Below are 19,451 nucleotides of genomic sequence, written 5' to 3' on the forward strand. Positions count from 1 at the left end.
GTTTCCATGGAAACCCCAGCAGCCATGACAGCATGGGGCCAGGGTTTCCATGGAGAATGGCCCCAGTAGCAAGCACGTGGCTGGGCAGGATGCTGCTTCAGGGCAGAGGCTGGGATCTTGTGGTGGTGACAGCGTGGTCCAGAGCAGGGGCGGAGCTGCAATCTGCTGCCTGCACGTCTCTGTCTGGGGCATGCGGGCAGTGGATTGCAGTTCTGCCCCTGCTCTGGATCATGCTGTCACCACTGCAAGACCCTAGACCCAGAGTAGCCATGCACCCTGCCAGCACTGCTGGGGCCAGTCTCCATGGAAACCCTGACCCTGCATTGTCTCAGCCCTGCAGCTGGTGGGGTGACACGGCCAAGGGCTGCTGGGAAACAGAGTCTGCGGCAGGCCCAATCCGGCTCACAGGCTGGACTTTACCCACCCCAGCCTACAAGGTAGGGAGTAATGCAAAGGAAGTGTTGCTTCCTTGACCCCAGAAATGGAGCATGGTGCGTCTGTACATTCCACTCTCGCTCAGCTCACGCAGAGTTCAGGGACACCCCATGCACTCCACCCTACCAAGCTATTCTCTTCCCTTCCCTTCCAACTCTGAGCCCAGCCATTCCCATCCCTCCTTTCACTGGGCTGCTATTGTTTCAATTTGGAAAGCCTTCCCATGAGCTCATCCTGTCTTTCTCTGCTGGAAGTACGGTAGGTGTGTATCACCATGTGTTGCTTAGCACGAGCCCCCAGAGACGTGGTGCAGAGCTAGTTAGGTACATCAAACTGTCAGCAATGAACACACCCAAACAACAAAGCTGAGCTTTCCTCCCAGGAATTAGCAAGTGATAATGACCCTCTTTTTGGATTGGATAGAAACTTGGAAAGACTGCACATAATTGTACAAAGTCATGTCTATAAAAGTCCTTAGTCACCACACAGAACTCCCCTCTCAGCCTGGCTGATAAGCCCTGCAAGAAAAACCCTATGCCATGTCCAGGAATGGCCTTTAGCCCCTGAGTGGGGCTGGGCTTCATCAATGGAGCAGTGTGGGGGACACCCATACCATGAAGGCAGAATGCCACCTACCATTTCCAGATACAGAGATATCAGGCTTGCATACCAGTCACCAAGCAATGTCATGGACACCAGATATCTCATTTTCCTCTTGCCTTTACTGGTTTTACATTATTTTTAATCCACTCCCTTCAGTGAGGTTACATCCATGTTAAACAGGAGTCAGTGAGAAGAGAATCAGATCCCAAGGCTACAAAAACAGAAACTAAATTTGAACCCAAGGACCCAAGGGAGCATATCCCCAGCAAGCCTGAGGTAGGGGCAGTAGTGTAGAAGACACCAAAATACAAACATACACAGGCTAGGTATCCACTGGTGTGGTCATTATGGCTGAGGCGGGCTGCTTGAAGAGCCTATAATGTGACCCCTTGGATCTGCATTTGCCCTCTAGCAACGATCTTTGCCACCACTAAAACCATGAGAAGGATCGAACCTTACCCTGGTGGAATGGACGCCCTGGTACTGAGAATTGCGACCCGCTGGGTGCCAGGCCTGTTCAGGTTGTTTTGCCCAGGAAGATGGGTGCCAGTGGGTGCACTCTGGCTCCGGGAGAAGGTGGTCACTTGTGTGCCACTAGGGGACCGGACCTGCTCCATCTTAGCTGTCCCTCCAGTCGGCATGGTGCCTGCAGACCACAATGCTGTCCCATTGAACGTGTTGCTCTGCCTGACGGCCAGAGTTCCATTGCTGTTGCCTGAATACACTTTCCTTCGCTGCGAGGCCAAGATGGCATTGGAAGCTGCCCTGGTGCTGTTAACTAGCAGGCACTGCTGGCAGGAACAGGGCTGCCCTGAATTGGTGCCCACAGGCCAGGACTGGGACTTTGGGATGGAGCCCATGGTGAGTGGGTAGGCCAGGTCCATGCGGCGCCGGAGCCGGCGCTTCCTCTGAGTCTGCCGGTTCATCTGCGACATGCTGTTGAAATAGATCAGGTAGCAGAAGCCCAGTGAGGAGAGGTCCAGCCAGGGGTGTTGCTTCTCATAGGCATTCTGGATTGTGATGCAAATATCCATGTCATAGGGTGTCCAGGAATTATTGTCATTCTCCCATTCCCACACAATCCCTTTGCCAGGGGCCGAGGATGGGTCATAGAAGTTCCTCCTCACTGGCCTCATGGTCCCTATGGGAAAGAAGAACAAAAGGTGGGGGGTGAGTTGCTTCAGTAGGATGCAAAATACAGGACATGTCACCACTAGGCCTCACCAGGCCTTCTCTCTGGGAGAAGTGATTTCAAGCCCAACTTTCCTAGCTCCTTGTTAGAGAACCTTCCTTCAACCATCAGTGGGAAATTACACTCCAGGTTTTTTAAACACAACAGGGCCAAATCTTAAGCACCTGGAAATCAGCATAGATTTCAGTGGAACAAAATCATTTTGGATCTACTGAGGTTCTGGCCCACCATAAGTAGAGGAAAAAGATTTCACATAAATTAGTATTAAACTGCAACATTCAGCCTGATTGTCCCCTCAACCTGAGGTAAGCCAGCAACAGCTTCACTGAAGTCAATGGGGTTACAGTGGTGTAAGGGAGAAAAGTATCAGGGCCCACTGTATCCACATTATTTAAGACAGGCCAGATTCACCACTGCCTTATTCCAGTTTTATGCCCTGGTGCTTCCAGTGAGAACAGTGGAGTCGGTCTGTAGCAGTTCATTTAAGGCCAGACCAAGGGCTCAGGTGTGCAGTTCTGAAGAGGGAATGGTTGGACAAGCTTTGTCCACATCAGCCTGCTTCACTCCTGCATGGGAGGGACTACCCATGGGATGATGAAGGCGTCCAGCCTCCATGCTCCAATCAGCACTTGGCTTCCCTGGGAAGACTGCCAAGCAGCAGGCCAGGTAGCGTGTCAGGAAGTGACAATGACTTTAGTGATGCAAACCCCTGTCCCCTAGGAAATGGGCTGAACAGCTTGCTCTACATACTGAGCACCATCAACAGGACTCATCAAAAGCTGGTGACCCAGTTGTGAAAGGCTCTGTATCCCATTACCAAACCCCAGAACCAGCACAGTCCCCTATGTGTCCTATCATCCTTTTGTTTAAAAGATCACAGCCCTATTAATATCAAATCATGCTGCATTAACATTCTTTTTTTTTTTTTTAATTCCAGTGTTCTCCGCAGCCAGGCCTGCTCTTGTATACCCATCATCTCCTTCTGCCATTCTAACATCCTCACACCCACCCCACAAGGCACACTCCCACCCCATTGTCCCTTTCTCACACATACACACCTGCATGCACACTTCTAACCAACCAGTCATCTCAGAGGCCTCTCCTTAGACTTGAAGAATTCTGGGCTCCAAACTTTGGAGAAAATGTCTAGCAGGGGCCTCCATAGGGGAGAACAACCATGCATGTGTGACTCCTTAGCTTCAGTCTCCACTGAAATGGAGAACACGTGTCATTCTCTGCTAATGTAGAGTCCTTTGTGATGTAACAGTGTTGCATGCAAGCACAAAGAGGAAACAATTAGCTGCATACACCACCAACTCTGCGGTTTCTGCTGGGATTTATATGTTCCACAGGAAACAATGGAAACACCTTTAATCACACAAGGGGTGTCAGCCTGGCCCAGCCTAGCCAAATATTCTGCCCTCTTCAGGCTGGAGTTTGGCATCAACAGCAAGGCATTCTGGGAACGTAATGAAGTGAAAAAGACAAGAGATGGTCCTTAGCGGAGAAAGGTGACATCTGAGATAGTGGGAATATAAATTAACACCAGGCTCTGCTGGCTGACCTTTTCTGACAGCAAGGAAATGCTATTCCAGTTCCCCAGGATTTCGATTCTGCAGGCATCTTTTCCAGTAGTGATTAAGTTTTCATCCCAAGAGCCCCTGTAAGCCAGACCTTCTGGATAAGTACGGTAATTAGGGGACTGTCACCCTGGCACTGAGTGCATGTACTCCTGTCTCAAACATCGCCATGCTGCCAAGAAATCTAGAGCTCTCTCTGTCAGGGGGCAAGGAGCTGAGCAGAGATGGCAACAAACTGGCAGCAAACTATTCCCCTTCAGCAAGATGGTATTTCAAGGAAACACAGGTAGGCCCTGACTCAGTGCCACTGCCCATCAAAATCAAAGGGAATTTATGCACTGGCTTCACCTGAGGCCCCAGTGACCAGGCCATGCTAGCCAATGGCAGATGTTCTGTGTCATTTCTTCTCAGAAAAGGAACGGGCTTGAGAACCAAAGGGTGTCCTGATTGTCCTGCCATAAGACTAAAGTAACTGCCACAGACTTCCCAGACTTACTGCACCCCAGGAAGGGGGAGGAGGGCCAGCAAAAAACCTGAGTGAACTGTCAGTAGCAGCAGAATCTGGTCACTGGAATAAGACTAAAACCACATCCTCAGCGGGATTTAAACTACCTCTGAAACTGCATCTGGTAAAGCTTGGGACAACTACTGGTATCATTTGCAGGCAAACTTCTAGTGCAGAAACAAGTTATTCCAGTATACCATGACTTGCATTGGTACAGATTACTCTGGTTTCAACCCTACCCATGCATCACTGCTGCTCCAGAACAGACATGGCTTTCAGCAGAAGGGAATTACAGCTGCCAGAACAATGGTGCTCTGGCCTTTTTACCAGCCACATTTTCTGCTTTCATTTTCTCTTCCCCCTCCTCCAAAGGGGGAACAAAGAGAGGAAGAGAGAAATCAAGAGAGCTGACAGTGGGATGGTAGAAAATAAGCGTGAGAAAAAGAGATAAATGGCTGCTCTGTCATGAAATTAAAACATGTGCAGGAAGAGTGATGGATGATGAGGTGTGGAGGTAAAGACTGGCAATGGAAAGCTGTTGCCCTGCTCTGTACAGTGCAATATATCTGTATAGGGCACTGCCTGCACAACAGGACCACAGAGGTTCTGAACCTGGCTGCAGTTCTACAGGCAGGAAGAGGTAAACTCTGCAGATTATCACTCAGCTGGCGACAGGAGATACAACTGAGGAATAGTTAGAAAAAGCAGGTCTCATCATGGAGGAGTGGGGCTGTATGTGCTCTGTGAATCAGAGAATCAGAGAAAGGTAGTTTGCTGGAAGGGACTTCCGGAGGTCACATCTAGTCCAATCCCTTGCTCAAGGCAGGATCTTCCCCATCCAAACCACCTTATACAAGTCCTTGTTTAACTTATTCCTAAAAAAGACACAGTCAACCCTGTCGCACATCTACAAAGCATATTGCCCAAAGACACCAAGGGTGCCCTAACCTGCCACAGGTAAAGCATGGGGATGAGGGCTGGCACTGTCCTGCTGCTGCAAGGGCTGCTAAAATGTACTCGAGAACCAACAAAGAGAGCCATGCCCCTCACTGTAGAGGGGGGCAGTGTGGATCATTAGTTGCAGGGGGACACACAGGAGTCTTTAGATGATATTGAAGAGAGTTTGGGAAGAGACAGTCCATCTTCAGCCAGGTCTTCTCCGCACAGAACCAAGCTTGAATTAAAACTCTAGGTTCAAATGGACCCTAGTTCATGGGATAGACCAGTCCCAGACCCTGCTGTAATTAGCAAGCACTGAGCAGAGTCTGACTGATCAGAACACTTTGCCTCTTGGATATTCCTATACCTCTTGACCCATATACTGAGCTCTGACCTGGGAATCTGCTTTACCCTTTGGCTTTACAGGGTTTTAAAAAGAAGCAGGCAGTGTTCATTCTGACACAAGTATTGCATTGCTCTGGCCAGCCTGGAATGGGTCTGTTCAAAGGGGATGAGAGTGGTTAAGAAACAGAATTGCTAGAGATTCTTACCCAGGGTAAAACAACAGTGGCCAACCCAGCAGCCCTCCTGGCTTAACACAGCTGCAGCAGATACAGTCATCATGAAGGGTAAGCACAACAAAAGGGAGGAGATGAGGTCAAGGAGGCAGCCTCATTGCCTGGAAGGTGAAGGTTTGGCAGTCACTGGTCCCACCACCTAGCAGCTGGTTTGAAGGCTGAGTAAGGACCTAGAGACAAATCAGCCAAACTCTTAGAAGAAAGGGAAGTTGGGGGAGACTGGGATGGGTTGGGCAAAGATGTCTTATTCTGAAAGCAGAAGTGATGGGAAGAGGCTGGGAGCTAAGGGAAGGGGAGACTGGAATTGGAAAAGGAGTCTGACAGAGAGCGAGACCAGGATGAGGTAGAGACAAGGTAGAGACTAGAATGTGGAGTGAAGAAGGAAGCTGAGACTGGAAGCCAGGGTAGAGGGAAATGTAAGGATTGGTCAGGAACCCTGAAGGGGGCAACTGGAGCTTGCTGGGCACAGAGAATGGGACTTGGACTGTGATGAGGTGGGACAAACAGAGATATGTGGGAAGCTGAATGGAGGAGCCAGGCTGAATGTGGAGAGACAGGAGTGGAACAGGAACAAGCTGGTGGCAAAAGGCAGCAACAGTTGTAGGCAACCATCGATCCTCTGGATCACGGTGTATGCATAAGAGGTCTAGTCAGATGCCTGATGAATCTGCTTGTACACAGTCCAGCAACCATCATATCAAGACCTTCAGTGCATATGCCTAGACAAGAGTATGGAAGAGTGGAGGCTGCCCTAGATCTACCATCCTGCCTTTTTGACCAGTGAGACAGAACCCAGGCCAGACTGAGTCCAAATGTTCAGTGGCCTTGATGGTTGTAGCTTCTTGCAGAAAACAACAAAGAGCTGCTGCTGACTACCTAATGCCTCAGCAAGGGTTCTGTCAGGGTGATGTCCCTTAGCCTTTCTCCAACCAAGGAGTAGCCACAAGGCAGTGGGGGCTAGTTGAGGCACCCTGTACTTGCCTTACTCAGGAGGTTGCAACCTTGTGGTGTTTTATAGCAAGGTGACCAGGTGTTATTCACTCTCTGCCTTGGATTCCTCACTTCAGCCCAGATCCTGAGCCATACCCCTGGATGCCAAGGAGCCAAGGACAGCTCTTTTATCTCTGAAGCTGGCTTGAAGAAACATGGTGGCTGTTCTTATTTCCATTAGCATGCAAAGGCTCCCAAGGAGCCATCTGACACCTGTGAATAGATGAAGCACAGAAGACTCCAGCCACCTCCTTTCCCCTCTCTGGGTACATGAGAGATGCAGAACAGGAAAGCAGAGAGGAGGGTATGGGACCTTCTACTGGGATGCTGCTGCCCATTTCTGTACTCTTTATATTACCGGAGCAGAATGGGAGCAAGGACCTGGACTTTAGCACAGAGGCAGTTCTGAGTGTGGAGGGCATCTTAGCCAGAGCCCATCATGTCTCCTAATCATAGATGGAGGGCAAAAATATTATTTGGGGGGGGGCTGAGTGCATGCATCAGCATGAGAACTACAACCCCCATTGTGCTCTGCACGGTGCGACGCATGCGTGATTAACCTCTTTTTCCTCAGCCTCACAGAGCTGAGCATGTGTGGGCACTGACATAGCTGCATGCCAAACAGTGCCATGGTGCTGCTGCTGTTGCCAGCCTTTGCAAAATTAGTTTGGGGGGGGGGGATAAGCCTCACCAAGGGCCAGTCTTCTGCTGCCTATGCTCCTAATAAATAAGAATTGTCCCTGTCTTTCCAAGCTGGCCGGGCCACGTTGTGCTGCCTTGTCTGGGAGGACCCAGCATTACTTCAAGGCACCATGGAATACGACTGGTCTGTGCTGTATCTTGGTTGGAGGATAGCTCCAGCCTATGACCTGAGCTGGGAAGAGGTTAGCTGAGTTCATGCAGCTCAGTACTCCAGGTAATTAATGCTGCCTCTTAACACAGCTCATTTACCCCCTCTACAGTGCTGACCAGGGGCAGCTATACTAAGCAGAGCCAAAAGTAGTGCAGGCTACTCCCAGAGGTCTCTGCAGTGGCTGTTCCAGCTTTTGCTCCCTGAAATTGGTTGCTTTGCCTTTGGGATGCTGCGTGGGTGGCTTAGCGCAGCACAACAAATAGATAGTCTTAGATGAGGAAGTCAAGATTCCAGAGAAGCTGCCAGGGAAGATTAAGATAGCAAAAAAGAACAACCCACACCATTCCCTGCCCGGAAAACTCTGTCAAAAAAAAAAAAGAGAAAAAGCAGCTATTGAGATTTGTAACAATCCCAAATGATCAGAGCCCCTTCACAGCTCACCCCAGTCAGGACACAGCCAGCAGTGCAGCACCCCCTAGGGACAATTCATCAATACTGACCCAGCAAGATGAAGTCCACACACTGCCACTTCCACTCACACCCTGGCATTTTCAGGGAGCACTCCCACCCATATATCAGCAACTCAACCCATCCTGCTTAGCTTGTAGGCTGTGATCATGCTGCCCAAAGGGGCAATGCTGTCCCCTCTTGTTTCTGTCAGAAGGGCTAGATGCTCTAGGCATGCTTTGAAACCTAGGGCAATACTGTAAGCTTTTCTTCCCATGTTGCCTGTCCCTGGATTGGTTTAGAGGTGCAGAGGTGTCCTTTACATGCCCACCAAGCTAGGACTACACCTCAGACTTGCTGGGATAGTGTCATCAGCAAAGGGTGCGGTTTTATCTGCTCCTTTCCTTGACTGACAAAAGTCTTAATGTAGATGCAGTTTTGCCTGCATAAAAGTGCTGTTGCACAATAACCTGCTTCAGTCAATGCCAGCCATAGGGCCCTTGTGCTGGTTTACATTTTGTCTATAAACAAGGTGGATGCAGCTTTACCTGCCAGACTTTACCATAGATTAGCTTTAAACCTGGAGGGTTCCTCTGGTTTTCTAGCCATTACACCTTCCCTTCAAGGTCTTTTCATGACCAATCTCAGCCTAGGGGTTCTTTGCAGAAGAAAAGGATGGTCCAGTGTTCAGGGCAGTGGCTAGGGCTTGAGAAATGGGAGAGGGAGACACTACCCCAGACTTCTCTGTTACCCCAGGACAAGTCACTTAATCTTAATTTAAAGAGGTTTAATGGCGGGGAGGAGGAAATGACATGATTTGGGTTTGCACAATATTAAATGGTGAAGAGAAGCGAAGAGGGATGTATTACATACTCTATCCCACAATACAAGAACTAGAGGTCACACAATGAAATGAGTAGGTAGTAAATTTAAACTAACAAAAGGAAGTTCTTTTTCACACAGCATGTAATACAGGTATGGAATTCATTGCCACCAGATGCTGTGGAAGGTGGCACTTTAGCCAGATTCACAAAAGGGATTGGACAAATTATTGGAGGAAAGGTGCATCCATAGCTATTGAGCATGGGAGTTAGGTATGCAGCCTCAATCAAAACTTCCTCAACACTAAATGCTGGGGGCTACAAGTGAGAGAGGAACAGAGGAAAAACCCCGGTCATGCCCCATTCATTCTTTCTTTCAGCATCCACCCTCTGCCCCTGTGTGACATATGAGACTGGGCAATATGGACCTATGATCTGAGCCAGTAAATGGCAGTTCTTATGTTTTGTTACTAATTTCTCTGGATCCTGGTTCCCTATCTGTAAAAATGGGGTTGATAGAAGCAGGTTGTTAAACAAGGAACAGAGACCCTAAAAACTTATTAAGACAGACAGCCACATTCCTGAGTGCTAGAAATTGGGCAGAGACCCTGCAAACTCGTTCTACACAACAGCCATAAGGAGGTGACATCTGCTGCTCAGACGCAGTAAGGGTTGAACCCGCGACTATGAGGTAACAGATATGAGTGGCTATAAACTCCCTTCAGATGCACATGTTTTTGTCCAGACCTCTTCTTGGCTCTGGCAGAAGGGTTCAACGTTGCCAGCATGTCTGCCTCTAAAACCACTCTGAATGCTCTGTAGCAATAATAAAATCTGTTCTGTAAGCAAATATGATCAGAAAAAAAACCATATCCCAGCTCCCAGACCCTCTAAACTCTGCCTGTATAAACTGCAGTGGGAGCAGAGGACAAGGACTGGGTTATGAAACATGCCTGTCATTTTTCTCGCCAGTAGGTCCCAAACAGTCCCTGAGCTAGTTTGATTATTTGTTACGCTGGTGTGAATCTGCAGTAATATTACTGTTGTGGGGCCAGACCATCCACTATCCTGCAGATCACGGTGGTGCAGCCAGGCCTGCCAAGTGAGGACAAGAGTGGCTCTGACATATTTTTGCTCCTCTTAATTCCTAGGGCTCAGTCCAGGCTTCAACACAGTCTGGAACAGACTTAGGGTGGCTTTAAATGCTTCCAGTGATGATGGCCCCTAAAGGGTTGTTGGGATTGCTGGAATACATGCCATTCTGGGTAGATTCTTTGCACATGCCCTATGCTGCTGGTTGGGACAGGAGGTGATACATGTGCTAAGGCTCCTGGACATGCCCCACACTAGGTGAATGCTTAGCTATACCAGTTTCCCAATGTATCCACATGCTGGAGTGGCACTGGGGTTGTTACCCACAAGGACCAGTTAGGTTCTAGTGCAACACAGCAATTCATTGAGTGCAAACTTAGCGCAGCCTATATTCATACTATCAGTCAGGCAGCGTTCCCTCTAAGCTGCATGGTGTGCGTGGCCACACAGGCACACTCATGCCACGCTGCCAGGTATGCCTGCGGGGCCGTGGACACCACATAGCTTACAGGGAACGCTGCAGTCAGATGAAGACTGGCCAACAGCAGGGATAGTGCAGGGCTAGGCACGAATCCAAAGCGCACTTCTATACTTTTTATACATCTGAACTGCTTATATCAAGCCTGTATTACTGTCCAGTGATGATCAATCACACTGGGCACCATGACCTTACAGTTTGCTGATGAATTAACTTACTTAATTACAAAATTCTTGGTTCAGAGGTGATATCTTTTATTAGACCAAGTTTTTTGCTATGTTGTAGTTGGTGTAATAAAAGATATCACCTCTGAACCAAGAGTTTTGTGCTTCTCTTTTTCTCGGACCAACATGGCTACAAAATAGATCCCTTACTTAATTACAGCATTTTTACCTATCTTCCCAAGTATGTACCAGGTGTTTGCTGTACTGTCCTATGTAATTTTCTTGTCTACTACTACTCCAGATCCACCATAGATATGTACATTTGAACTCTTACTGCTCTTGGTCTCCTTTATGGCCTACAGCCAGTCCACTGGGGTAGATGCACAGCTACTTCACAGACTCTGTTCTCATTTAAACTCTAGTAAATCTGGAGTGACACAGACCAGTTGGGTTTTTATCCCAGGTACACTGATGCAAATCGAGACTGAGTCATGCCACTGGGCCACACTTGCTCTCAGTTCCACTGCAGTGAACATGCTGGCTTTGTCGGGACAGATTCTCATCTCAGGGAGGTCTCCTGCCATGCTGTATTAACTCCACTGACATTAGCGTGATTACTCTGAGTTTATACTGGTGCAACTTGGATCATGAGCTTGGCCCCTGCACAAACTGGAATTTCCCCTTTTCCTGCTGTTTTGCAGCACTCAAAGGCCTCTGTGGCTGGGAGGTGGGAGAGGAGGGCAATAAAAGTGGTGCCCCTGTGGAGGCAGCCATGACCTCCCATGGAATCTGCTTGCAAGTTGGGGACAAGGGATGGGAAGTGTTCTCTGCGCCAGGATGACATCAGTGGAGAAGAGCAGGGCAGAGGGTAGAGGTTGCTCCCTCCTCAGTGCCTGTGCAAACTCACACAGGAAAGGCCCAGGCAAAATGGACTGTCACAAGACTTCCTGCCCTTCTGAGGGGAAAACATGGAGAGAACAATTATTGAATTGGACAGGCTGGACGGCAGTAAAAACAGAGCCATGTGGTTGGAACTTAATCCAAAAGAAGCGCCTCGGGCCTCCCAACTGTGCCTCTTCAGTTGGGCCAGATGCCTGTGACCAGCATGGCAGGACACCCCAAGAACAGTCCTTCAGTCCTCTGCAAAGTAGGTGACTTGGCAGCATCTTAGACCCACTTTACACAGTTCTGAGAGACTTTCCAGCTCTTTCGCTGCTTGGGTTTTCCCAGAATGTACTGACCAGGCAGCACAGCAGCACAGGACGCCCCAGTGCAGCTCCCAAACTCAGTCATGCTGGCTGCAGGTGACAGATGACTACCTGGCTACCAGAGCCTGGCTGTCCTGAGAAGGCAAGGCTTTGGGACTCTCAGCTCACATCCATTGCACAGGGGCTAGAGTCTGTGGATGCATAAGCAAGCCTCATGTTTCATGAATGTGGGGCTGATTCTTTCTCTCCCCCCCAGTAAATCTGTGTCCCTCCTGGTCAAGACTGGGCAACACTGTAAAGCAGCCAATCTGTAAAAAGACAAGGAATGAATGAAATCAGGCTCTCAGTCCCTTCCTTGCCCTACAATTGACTATGACCCAGGGTGAAGGGCTGTTAGTAAATAAGTGGGTCATGACAGTCAATCTTTGGGAGACTATATGGGACTTTGTGGACACCAAGCTCCTCACTTCAAGCAGCCTACTGCAATCCCCATCTTGGCTTCAGCAGTTATCTGACAGCTCTTCAGTGGCCTATAATTAACAAGATGGTAGGTCTCAGACCAACTCAGTGGGCAGATCTCTGCGTCCAGAAACCTCTGTAACTATGGACACTCATTGATCTCTTCTGTTGAGACGACAGGATGGAGGATGAGGCTGCCTGAAGGTGGGCTGAGCTACATGGGTGGGCCAGCACATCTCCTCAGTCTGTGAGACCATCAGGCCAGCCTCTCCCACCTTCCAGAAATGTGACCCACTCTATTAGGGAGCTGCTGATTAAGCAAGTGGCTTTCCTAGTTGTTCTGATTCCTCCCTGGGAACTCTCTGCTTTGTGGAGCTGACCAATGCTACTGCACTGGGTGGAGCTGGGCAGCTCAGAACCTGACTGGAGAGAGAAATAAAGAAGCACAGAATGGGAGATGCAGAAAGAGAAAGAGAGTGTGTGAGGAATGGGGGAGCTGACTCTCTACCTGACAAGCCTATTAACCAGGTGCACACCATGGCAAAAAAGAGGTGAGCTGCTTCCTCAAAAAATCTAGACCTGATCACTCCAGATCCAGGTTTTACTTTGGTCTCCCCACTCTGTCAGAGTTCCCAGCCCCATACAATCACACAGCCTATTTCACTACTTTGAACCCAGGAGGAGGAAATACCGAGGCTGGACTCTTGGCCTGTATGTAAGCCCATGGTGCAGAGGAGGAGGGTTTGTGCAATGATGGACAAAATACATCCCTCAGCATGTGCAAAGGGAGCATCTGCAGGATGGGAATGAGGAGCATGGGGAGAAGGCCTGGGCAGGAGGTGCAGGAAGGATACACTGTGGGATGCATGGGGACATGAGGTCTCAATGTAACACGAAGGGACATGTGGGAGGAGGCATCTCAATGAGAAGTGTGGTCCTAAGGGTCTCCCAGCTGCTCAGGATGGGATCTGTTAGCAGAGGATTCCTGAGGCTTGGGAATGGGTTTTTCCCAGCTCTGCCCTACTTCATGCAAGCAAAGACCTACGGAGCGGCACATGCAGATCCCAGCTTCAGTCACACTGCTGTGACATGGTGTGCCTGCCTGGAGGCACCGACATCCTGACATCATCATGGCACAGACAACGCAATTAGCTCTCTCCAACAGGAGAGCAGTAACGGGTTGGCGGCAGCCCTAGGGGAAGCTGTCAGGATGCAGCACATGAAGATGCCGTCTGTAATCCATGCAGTGCAAACCCACTGGAGCTGGCTTTAAGCGCGTGGGTGAGAGGAACTCCAGCCCCATCAAATTATAGATCCCCCCTCCTCCCCCCTGACATTGTTGCACAGGCCTGGGGACGCCATCTTCAGAGGCAGCAGCAAGCTGTACTGGTGCAGAATCTTACCAAGCTTTCTGTGCAGGGCTCCTGAACACGCCTGGCTGCAGAGGGACAGACCAAGAACAAAAAACAGAGACACTCTATTCTTTTGTTTTTAACCTTCCTTTGGTCCTGTCTCCATTTACAAGGCTGACAGTGCAAACATAACAGCAGCCTCTGTGTGCAATCAATAATGATGTTTGAAGTGTTATGTTAGCTATGCATCCCTCCCTGGGGACTCATAAAGCTAAACAGCCATACATTAGCGGTTGCTGCGGTGTTTACTTTCAACAAGGCTGGCTTGGTGATCATCCTGGCTCCTTTCTCTGCAAAATGACTGCAGAAGCTTCAGCAGGGACTGCCAGCAAGGCACACACAACTTGGGCTGAGCGCGTGCACACGGGTCGCAGAGAGAGAGCGGGTGTGATTCTGTTATCTTGGCACAAACAAAACAGCCACGGATGCTGATGCTACAGCAGAGACTAGGCAGGATTACAGACCTGGCCCACCTTCTCTGGACGTGTCTATTAGTGAGGTGCTCAAGAGGGAGCACTGGGCAGAGTGCACGCACCACACAACTACAGACCCCTGGGCAGAGGCAGTGTCTGGTCCCTGAGACCCTGGTAACTTACAGCACACAGGAGCCAGTAAATCAGGACCCCATGCCACAGGTTGATAAGGAGCTCACCCAGAAGCTGGTCAAAAGTTTCTGGAAAGACAGGGTCATGCCACCCCTGAAAGAGTCCTCCCCATGGTCTGTACTGGGAAAGGACTTGGGCAGGTTTATTCAGGTGTGCATGGATCCATGGGGAATGGGGACCTATGCCCAGATGAAGCACTTCTTTTAGCTGTAGATCTTGCTATGTCCAGTGCCCAGGATGGTTCCAGCCTTCCCTACATCCTCTTGTACTCTCTTCCCTTTGCCTCTCCAGGAACAGTAAGGTGTCACCCTGCTGAATGGAGCAGGCTTTGTGAGCCAGAGGACAGGCCTGCTTTGTGCAGTGCTCAGTGCATTTGAGAGGAAGCAAAGGCTGCGGCAGCAGCATTCCCAGCTGTCAGGTTTCCCTGGACATGTTCTCTCCCCAACCTAAAGATGCCAAGAGAACTCAACAGACTTCAGGGCCTACAGATGCCAGAGGCCTTGACATAATCACTTGGCATTGTCTTGTACAGATCTGGCCACTGGGAGATCTTGGTTCAGGTTCTGCCTTTGACACAGACAGACTGCTTAGTGCTTTGTGTCACCTGGCCAAGCCACTGTGGGCTAAGCCAAAACTCAGCAAAGGTAACAGAATGATTCCCATTGACTTCAGTAGCCTTCCCACCAAGGACTTGGTTTACAAAGATATTTAGCCCCTGAAGAGGCAGTGTGATGGCGCTGCTGAAACCTTTATGGGAAGAGAAGAGCTGAAGCTTGCGTGAACTCCAGGGACTGGGTTTTGTATGTCAGAGGTGCTTGATCATTTCTGACTTTGCCTCCAGGGACTACAAAGGCTGTGAGCTAGACTAGGACATCAGTGCAGGCTGAACCACTGAGGTGACAGCATCTCCCAGGCTTCTGAACCGGGGCTGGGCAGCTCCCAGGGGGAAAAGGAGCCAGCACTGCACTGAGGGCCTGGAAGCTGAAGACATACTGCAGTTTCAGCTGGAGAGACAGACAACACTGCCACAGGATGCAGTTAGGAAGTGGTCCAGTGTATCTGCAGGTATAGAAAGATGAAAGAGGAGTACATGGCTGGTCCTCACAGCAGTGAAGGTCCTCGACCAGGACCCAGAAGAGAAGGGTGGGCATGGATCTCTCTCCCTAAGTCTGACTGACCTGCAGTGACTTGGTTGGCATGCAGAGTGAGTGCCAGCTGCAGCAAAGAGGACTGTTGGGTGTAGAGGTATACCGATATATCAGTGTCATATCAGATCAGCACTGATAAAAGGAAAATTATACTATCGGCTTTTTTTTGGCTGATAATGTACCAATAAATATACATTATCACCCTGACCATGGGAGTCTCAATCTGTACCCCCATACCCTTTCACCTCCCCAGGCTTACCTGCAGGATGCTGCTCTCCACACTGTCAAGCTGCATTCCTGTAAATCAGTTATCGGATTGGTATCAGCTGATATATCTGATGAATAATCAGCTATCTTTATCAGTCATAAAAATCTGTATCGGTGCGCCCCTAGTTGGGTGTTACTGCCTGTCAAAGGGACTGTACAAGCATGGATTATGCCAGAGGTGAACCTGCCTCTTGTTGTGCTCCAGGCAGGTAGGTACCCAGCATGACTAGCACCTGCAGCCAGCATATCCCATAAGGTGCACCCATGAGGTGCCTCTCTGTATCTCTAAGTGCCCAAAGACCTTTCTACATCCAGCCACAAGCCCAGAGAACTTTATTCCTTAGTTTCCTCCCTGTGACACCCATGCGATATTTTTCTTTTATTTGGTTTATACACAGAGATTAAAACAGCAGAGAATGCTAAAGATCAGGACTGGGGCAGGCTTGTTAGCAGAGCCAGGGGAGAACACAAGGTGGGGAGGGAAGATTTGTATTCAGGTGCATTGGCTGTACAGCTGTATAGAGAGGAAGTCTAAGAAGGTCTCTGTGCCAGGACTCAAGTGCAGAGAGATGCCTAGAACTGGAATGTCATATCATAGTGTTTGTGCCCAGTACAATGGGCCCTGGTCCCAGCTGGGTGTTGAGGTGCTATTGGAATATAAAGAATTCAGAGTGCCTCTGCCCTCTTCTTCCTTGGGCTGATTTCAAGCTACCCAATAATGCCAATGCCAGAAACAGATAGGAAAGCAAAGCATAGTGCTTTGCCAAAGGAAGGGCAAGGGGTGGGTGAAGTAGAAAACACATTCGCTCAGGAAGTCAATGGCACAAACTGGCATCCCTCTGAACTGCAACTGGGCCTGGGGGCTGGCACAGTGGATACCTATAACACAGCAAGGACTCTGTCTCAGTTATGGTGTGCATCAGCCTCACTCCTCCCAGGGGAGTGCTGCCTGTGTGTCTGGAGTAGTTGGGAAGGACCTATCAGAACTGGAGCCCCTTCCCATGAAAGGCTTCCCAAACAGAGGAGGGGTGAGGTATCAAACTGTATTAAACTGAATACCCTGGTATTCCAGGCTGGAAGGAGCACCCAGGAAAGGGTGGGAGGTGCCTGCTCCTTGCTACTGAATAGGCTTAACCTTTACTTGTGTCACTGTTGGTCTCTGCCACTAAGCTGTATTGTGTCTGCAGCCAGACATTAAAATCAACCAGTCCTCCCAACACTATGGGCACATCCTGCATGATGCTGCTGCCATGACTGCTGGGGCCTCTCACGGTCTGAGGGTGACAGCTCTATCCAGCAGGGCTGTCAGCCCAGCCATGCTGGTTCCCTGATGCTGTTCGCTGAGTCAGCATGTTTCAAAGGCACTTCCTCCCTTCACTTCGTAATCAACAAAAGATGTTGTTTCGGGGATGCTGCCTCAGCAGCGGCAACCCTCCAGCACCCTGTCCTACTGTAGCACAGAGAGGCCCCAGACTTACAGGCCATGAAGGAAAACAGTGGTCCCGAACATCCCTGCCCCTTCCACAGCAGACCACTGTACCTTCTGACAAGCAGTTTGAGAGCAGAGTCCTCCACCGAGCAGAGGCAACCTCTTTCTCCCATCTCCATTGCTTCACTCTTTCATGCCAATGCTCAGATATGGAGGTGACTGATGTTGGTATAAAACCTACAGTCAGATGCATACTGAAGTCAGCAGAGTTACATCAGGGGAAAAATTTGACCCATAGAAATGAAGGATAGACAAGATCTATGGTATTGTCTAATCTCTCCCAGCCAGTGCAGAGTTGTTCCATACAGCACATTTTCCATTGCTTGATCCAATCTAGTTTTGTGTGTGCCAAATGATGGGATTCCCTTCATTTTCCTTTGGGAGGTGAACACATTTTCCAGTCAGGAAGGCCTTCCTGACAGCTGTCCTGGCAAGACACCTGTGACAGACTGGTGGAGGAAAGGAAATCACAGTCAGGAGACATGAATTCTCTTCCAGATTCTGGCACCGATGAGCAGGTGACCTTGGGCAAGTCACTTTCCCTCACTGTGCCTCATGTCCCCAGTCTGACTTGCCTGCCCTGAAGAGCAAACCTGAGTGTAACAGGAAGCCAAAGGCTCCTGTTCCTAAGGAAGAAACTGCATGTGGCAAAGCCTGGCAGTAGCCAGGGAGCAGGGCAAACCACACATTAGAAATAAAGAAACACAGGTGTGCTGAAGAGGGAAGGGGCCAAGCTCAGGGGAGCTTAAAAGCTGGTACCTGGAGAAAGGAAGGGAAAGGGCTGGTACTCCACAGGGGACCGAGCTCTCAGCAGCATGTTTGTGTCCTGGAAAAGGGAGGGCCTTGTTAAAGTGACTGCCTTTTTCTTTTTCATGTGTGTGTTTGTTTGTTTACCTTAAGCAGGGCAGGCTTTTTTGTAAAAGCAGTAGCTTTCCTTTACGTTCCAGTCTGAACTGTTGGACTGGATGTAGCAGAGATGAGGAGGCCATGGGGAGCCAGGGAGCATGGTAGTGGGCCCTGCCAGGGCAGGGGTATGAGACACAGAGGGCCAACGGCCTGAACCAGAGAGAGGTTTGAGAAGGGGAAGGGCCAAAGCCAAAAGGGCCGGAGCCCACAGCCCAGGAGGGACAAACCTAGATGGGCTACAGACTGGAGGGTCAAAGCCTGGACCAAGGGGGTGCAATAGAGGCAGCTGGAAGCTGATAAGGCCAGCCAGAGCCCAAGAAGTGTGAGACAAGGGCTGGGGCCCAGAAGCTGGGGGTCCAGAACAGTAGATCTTGGGCTAAGGGACTCAGCTAAAGGGAAGGAGCCAAAGCCCCAAAAGAACTTTTGTGGCCGGAGGGCCAAGTCATGCAGAGGGGTGCCAGGTCCCACTAGAGTGATAACTTAAACTACCTGCAAGGCATGGACATAGCTGTAGGGGAGGAAGGATGCCACGAATCTAATCCTTCAGGTTGGCAGGGCCTGAGGAAACAGGCCCTGAGGACAAAGGGAGAGAGAGCAAGCCCCAGAAGACTCACTAACCCTGGGTGGACAGCCTTCTTTCCTTAATTTTCTTTACCAACAAAGGCATGGCAGGAAGGTGAGCAGGTTGTGATCAGGGAGGCATGAATGAGGTTGGATAGGACAGAGGGGGTAAACAAGGGGCATCACAGCAGCCCTCAGGCTCCATCTCATCACACCAAGTATGTCTGGGCAGCCTCCAGTACTATGGATCCTGAATTAGGCTGCAACCTGTAGGAGCTACTAGAAAATAATAATAACATAGCCTTTTTGAAACTCCAGCCTGCAACTCTCAGTTAAGTCTCCCTGGCTCAATCTGAAACACCTTAGACAAAGCGTGCTCAATCCCTGGCCCTTGGTGCCACATCACAGGCTGCAGTCCTGCACACTAGATCAGGTGCACAGGGCAGTGCAAGTCTGCATCCCAGCATGCAGGGCCAGACAAAGGTAGTGCATGGTCTTGGGACCTGATATTGGCCCACAGGACTGGGCAGAGGTGGTATGGGGGGGCCCCAGGGCCTGATCCCTGTACTCGGATCTGGGCAGATATGGCACGGGGCCAAATTTTGGTGTGCAGGAGCCAACCAAGGCTACGCAACACCTGATCCAGGTATGTGGGGTCCAATCCAACCCACAGACTGGCCCCACACACTCGTTTGACCCACAGGCATTAGACAAGCCAT

The 19,451-nt window shown here is 49.9% G+C and overlaps 1 protein-coding gene across 2 annotated transcripts in view; it reads right to left on the bottom strand.

Annotated features, from left to right (window-relative positions):
• The window catches only part of DTX1 (deltex E3 ubiquitin ligase 1), a 91,476-nt gene that overhangs the window by 38,963 nt on the left and 33,062 nt on the right, over positions 1–19,451 (bottom strand). For both annotated transcript variants that reach the window (XM_019493756.2, XM_014593623.3), the window contains exon 3: positions 1,498–2,179. In XM_019493756.2, the coding sequence (XP_019349301.1) occupies positions 1,498–2,179 (682 nt within the window). The remainder of the gene's footprint in view (positions 1–1,497; positions 2,180–19,451) is intronic.

The sequence above is a fragment of the Alligator mississippiensis genome, chromosome 10 (genome assembly GCF_030867095.1).
Source record: "Alligator mississippiensis isolate rAllMis1 chromosome 10, rAllMis1, whole genome shotgun sequence".
NCBI classification, from domain to species: domain Eukaryota; kingdom Metazoa; phylum Chordata; order Crocodylia; family Alligatoridae; genus Alligator; species Alligator mississippiensis.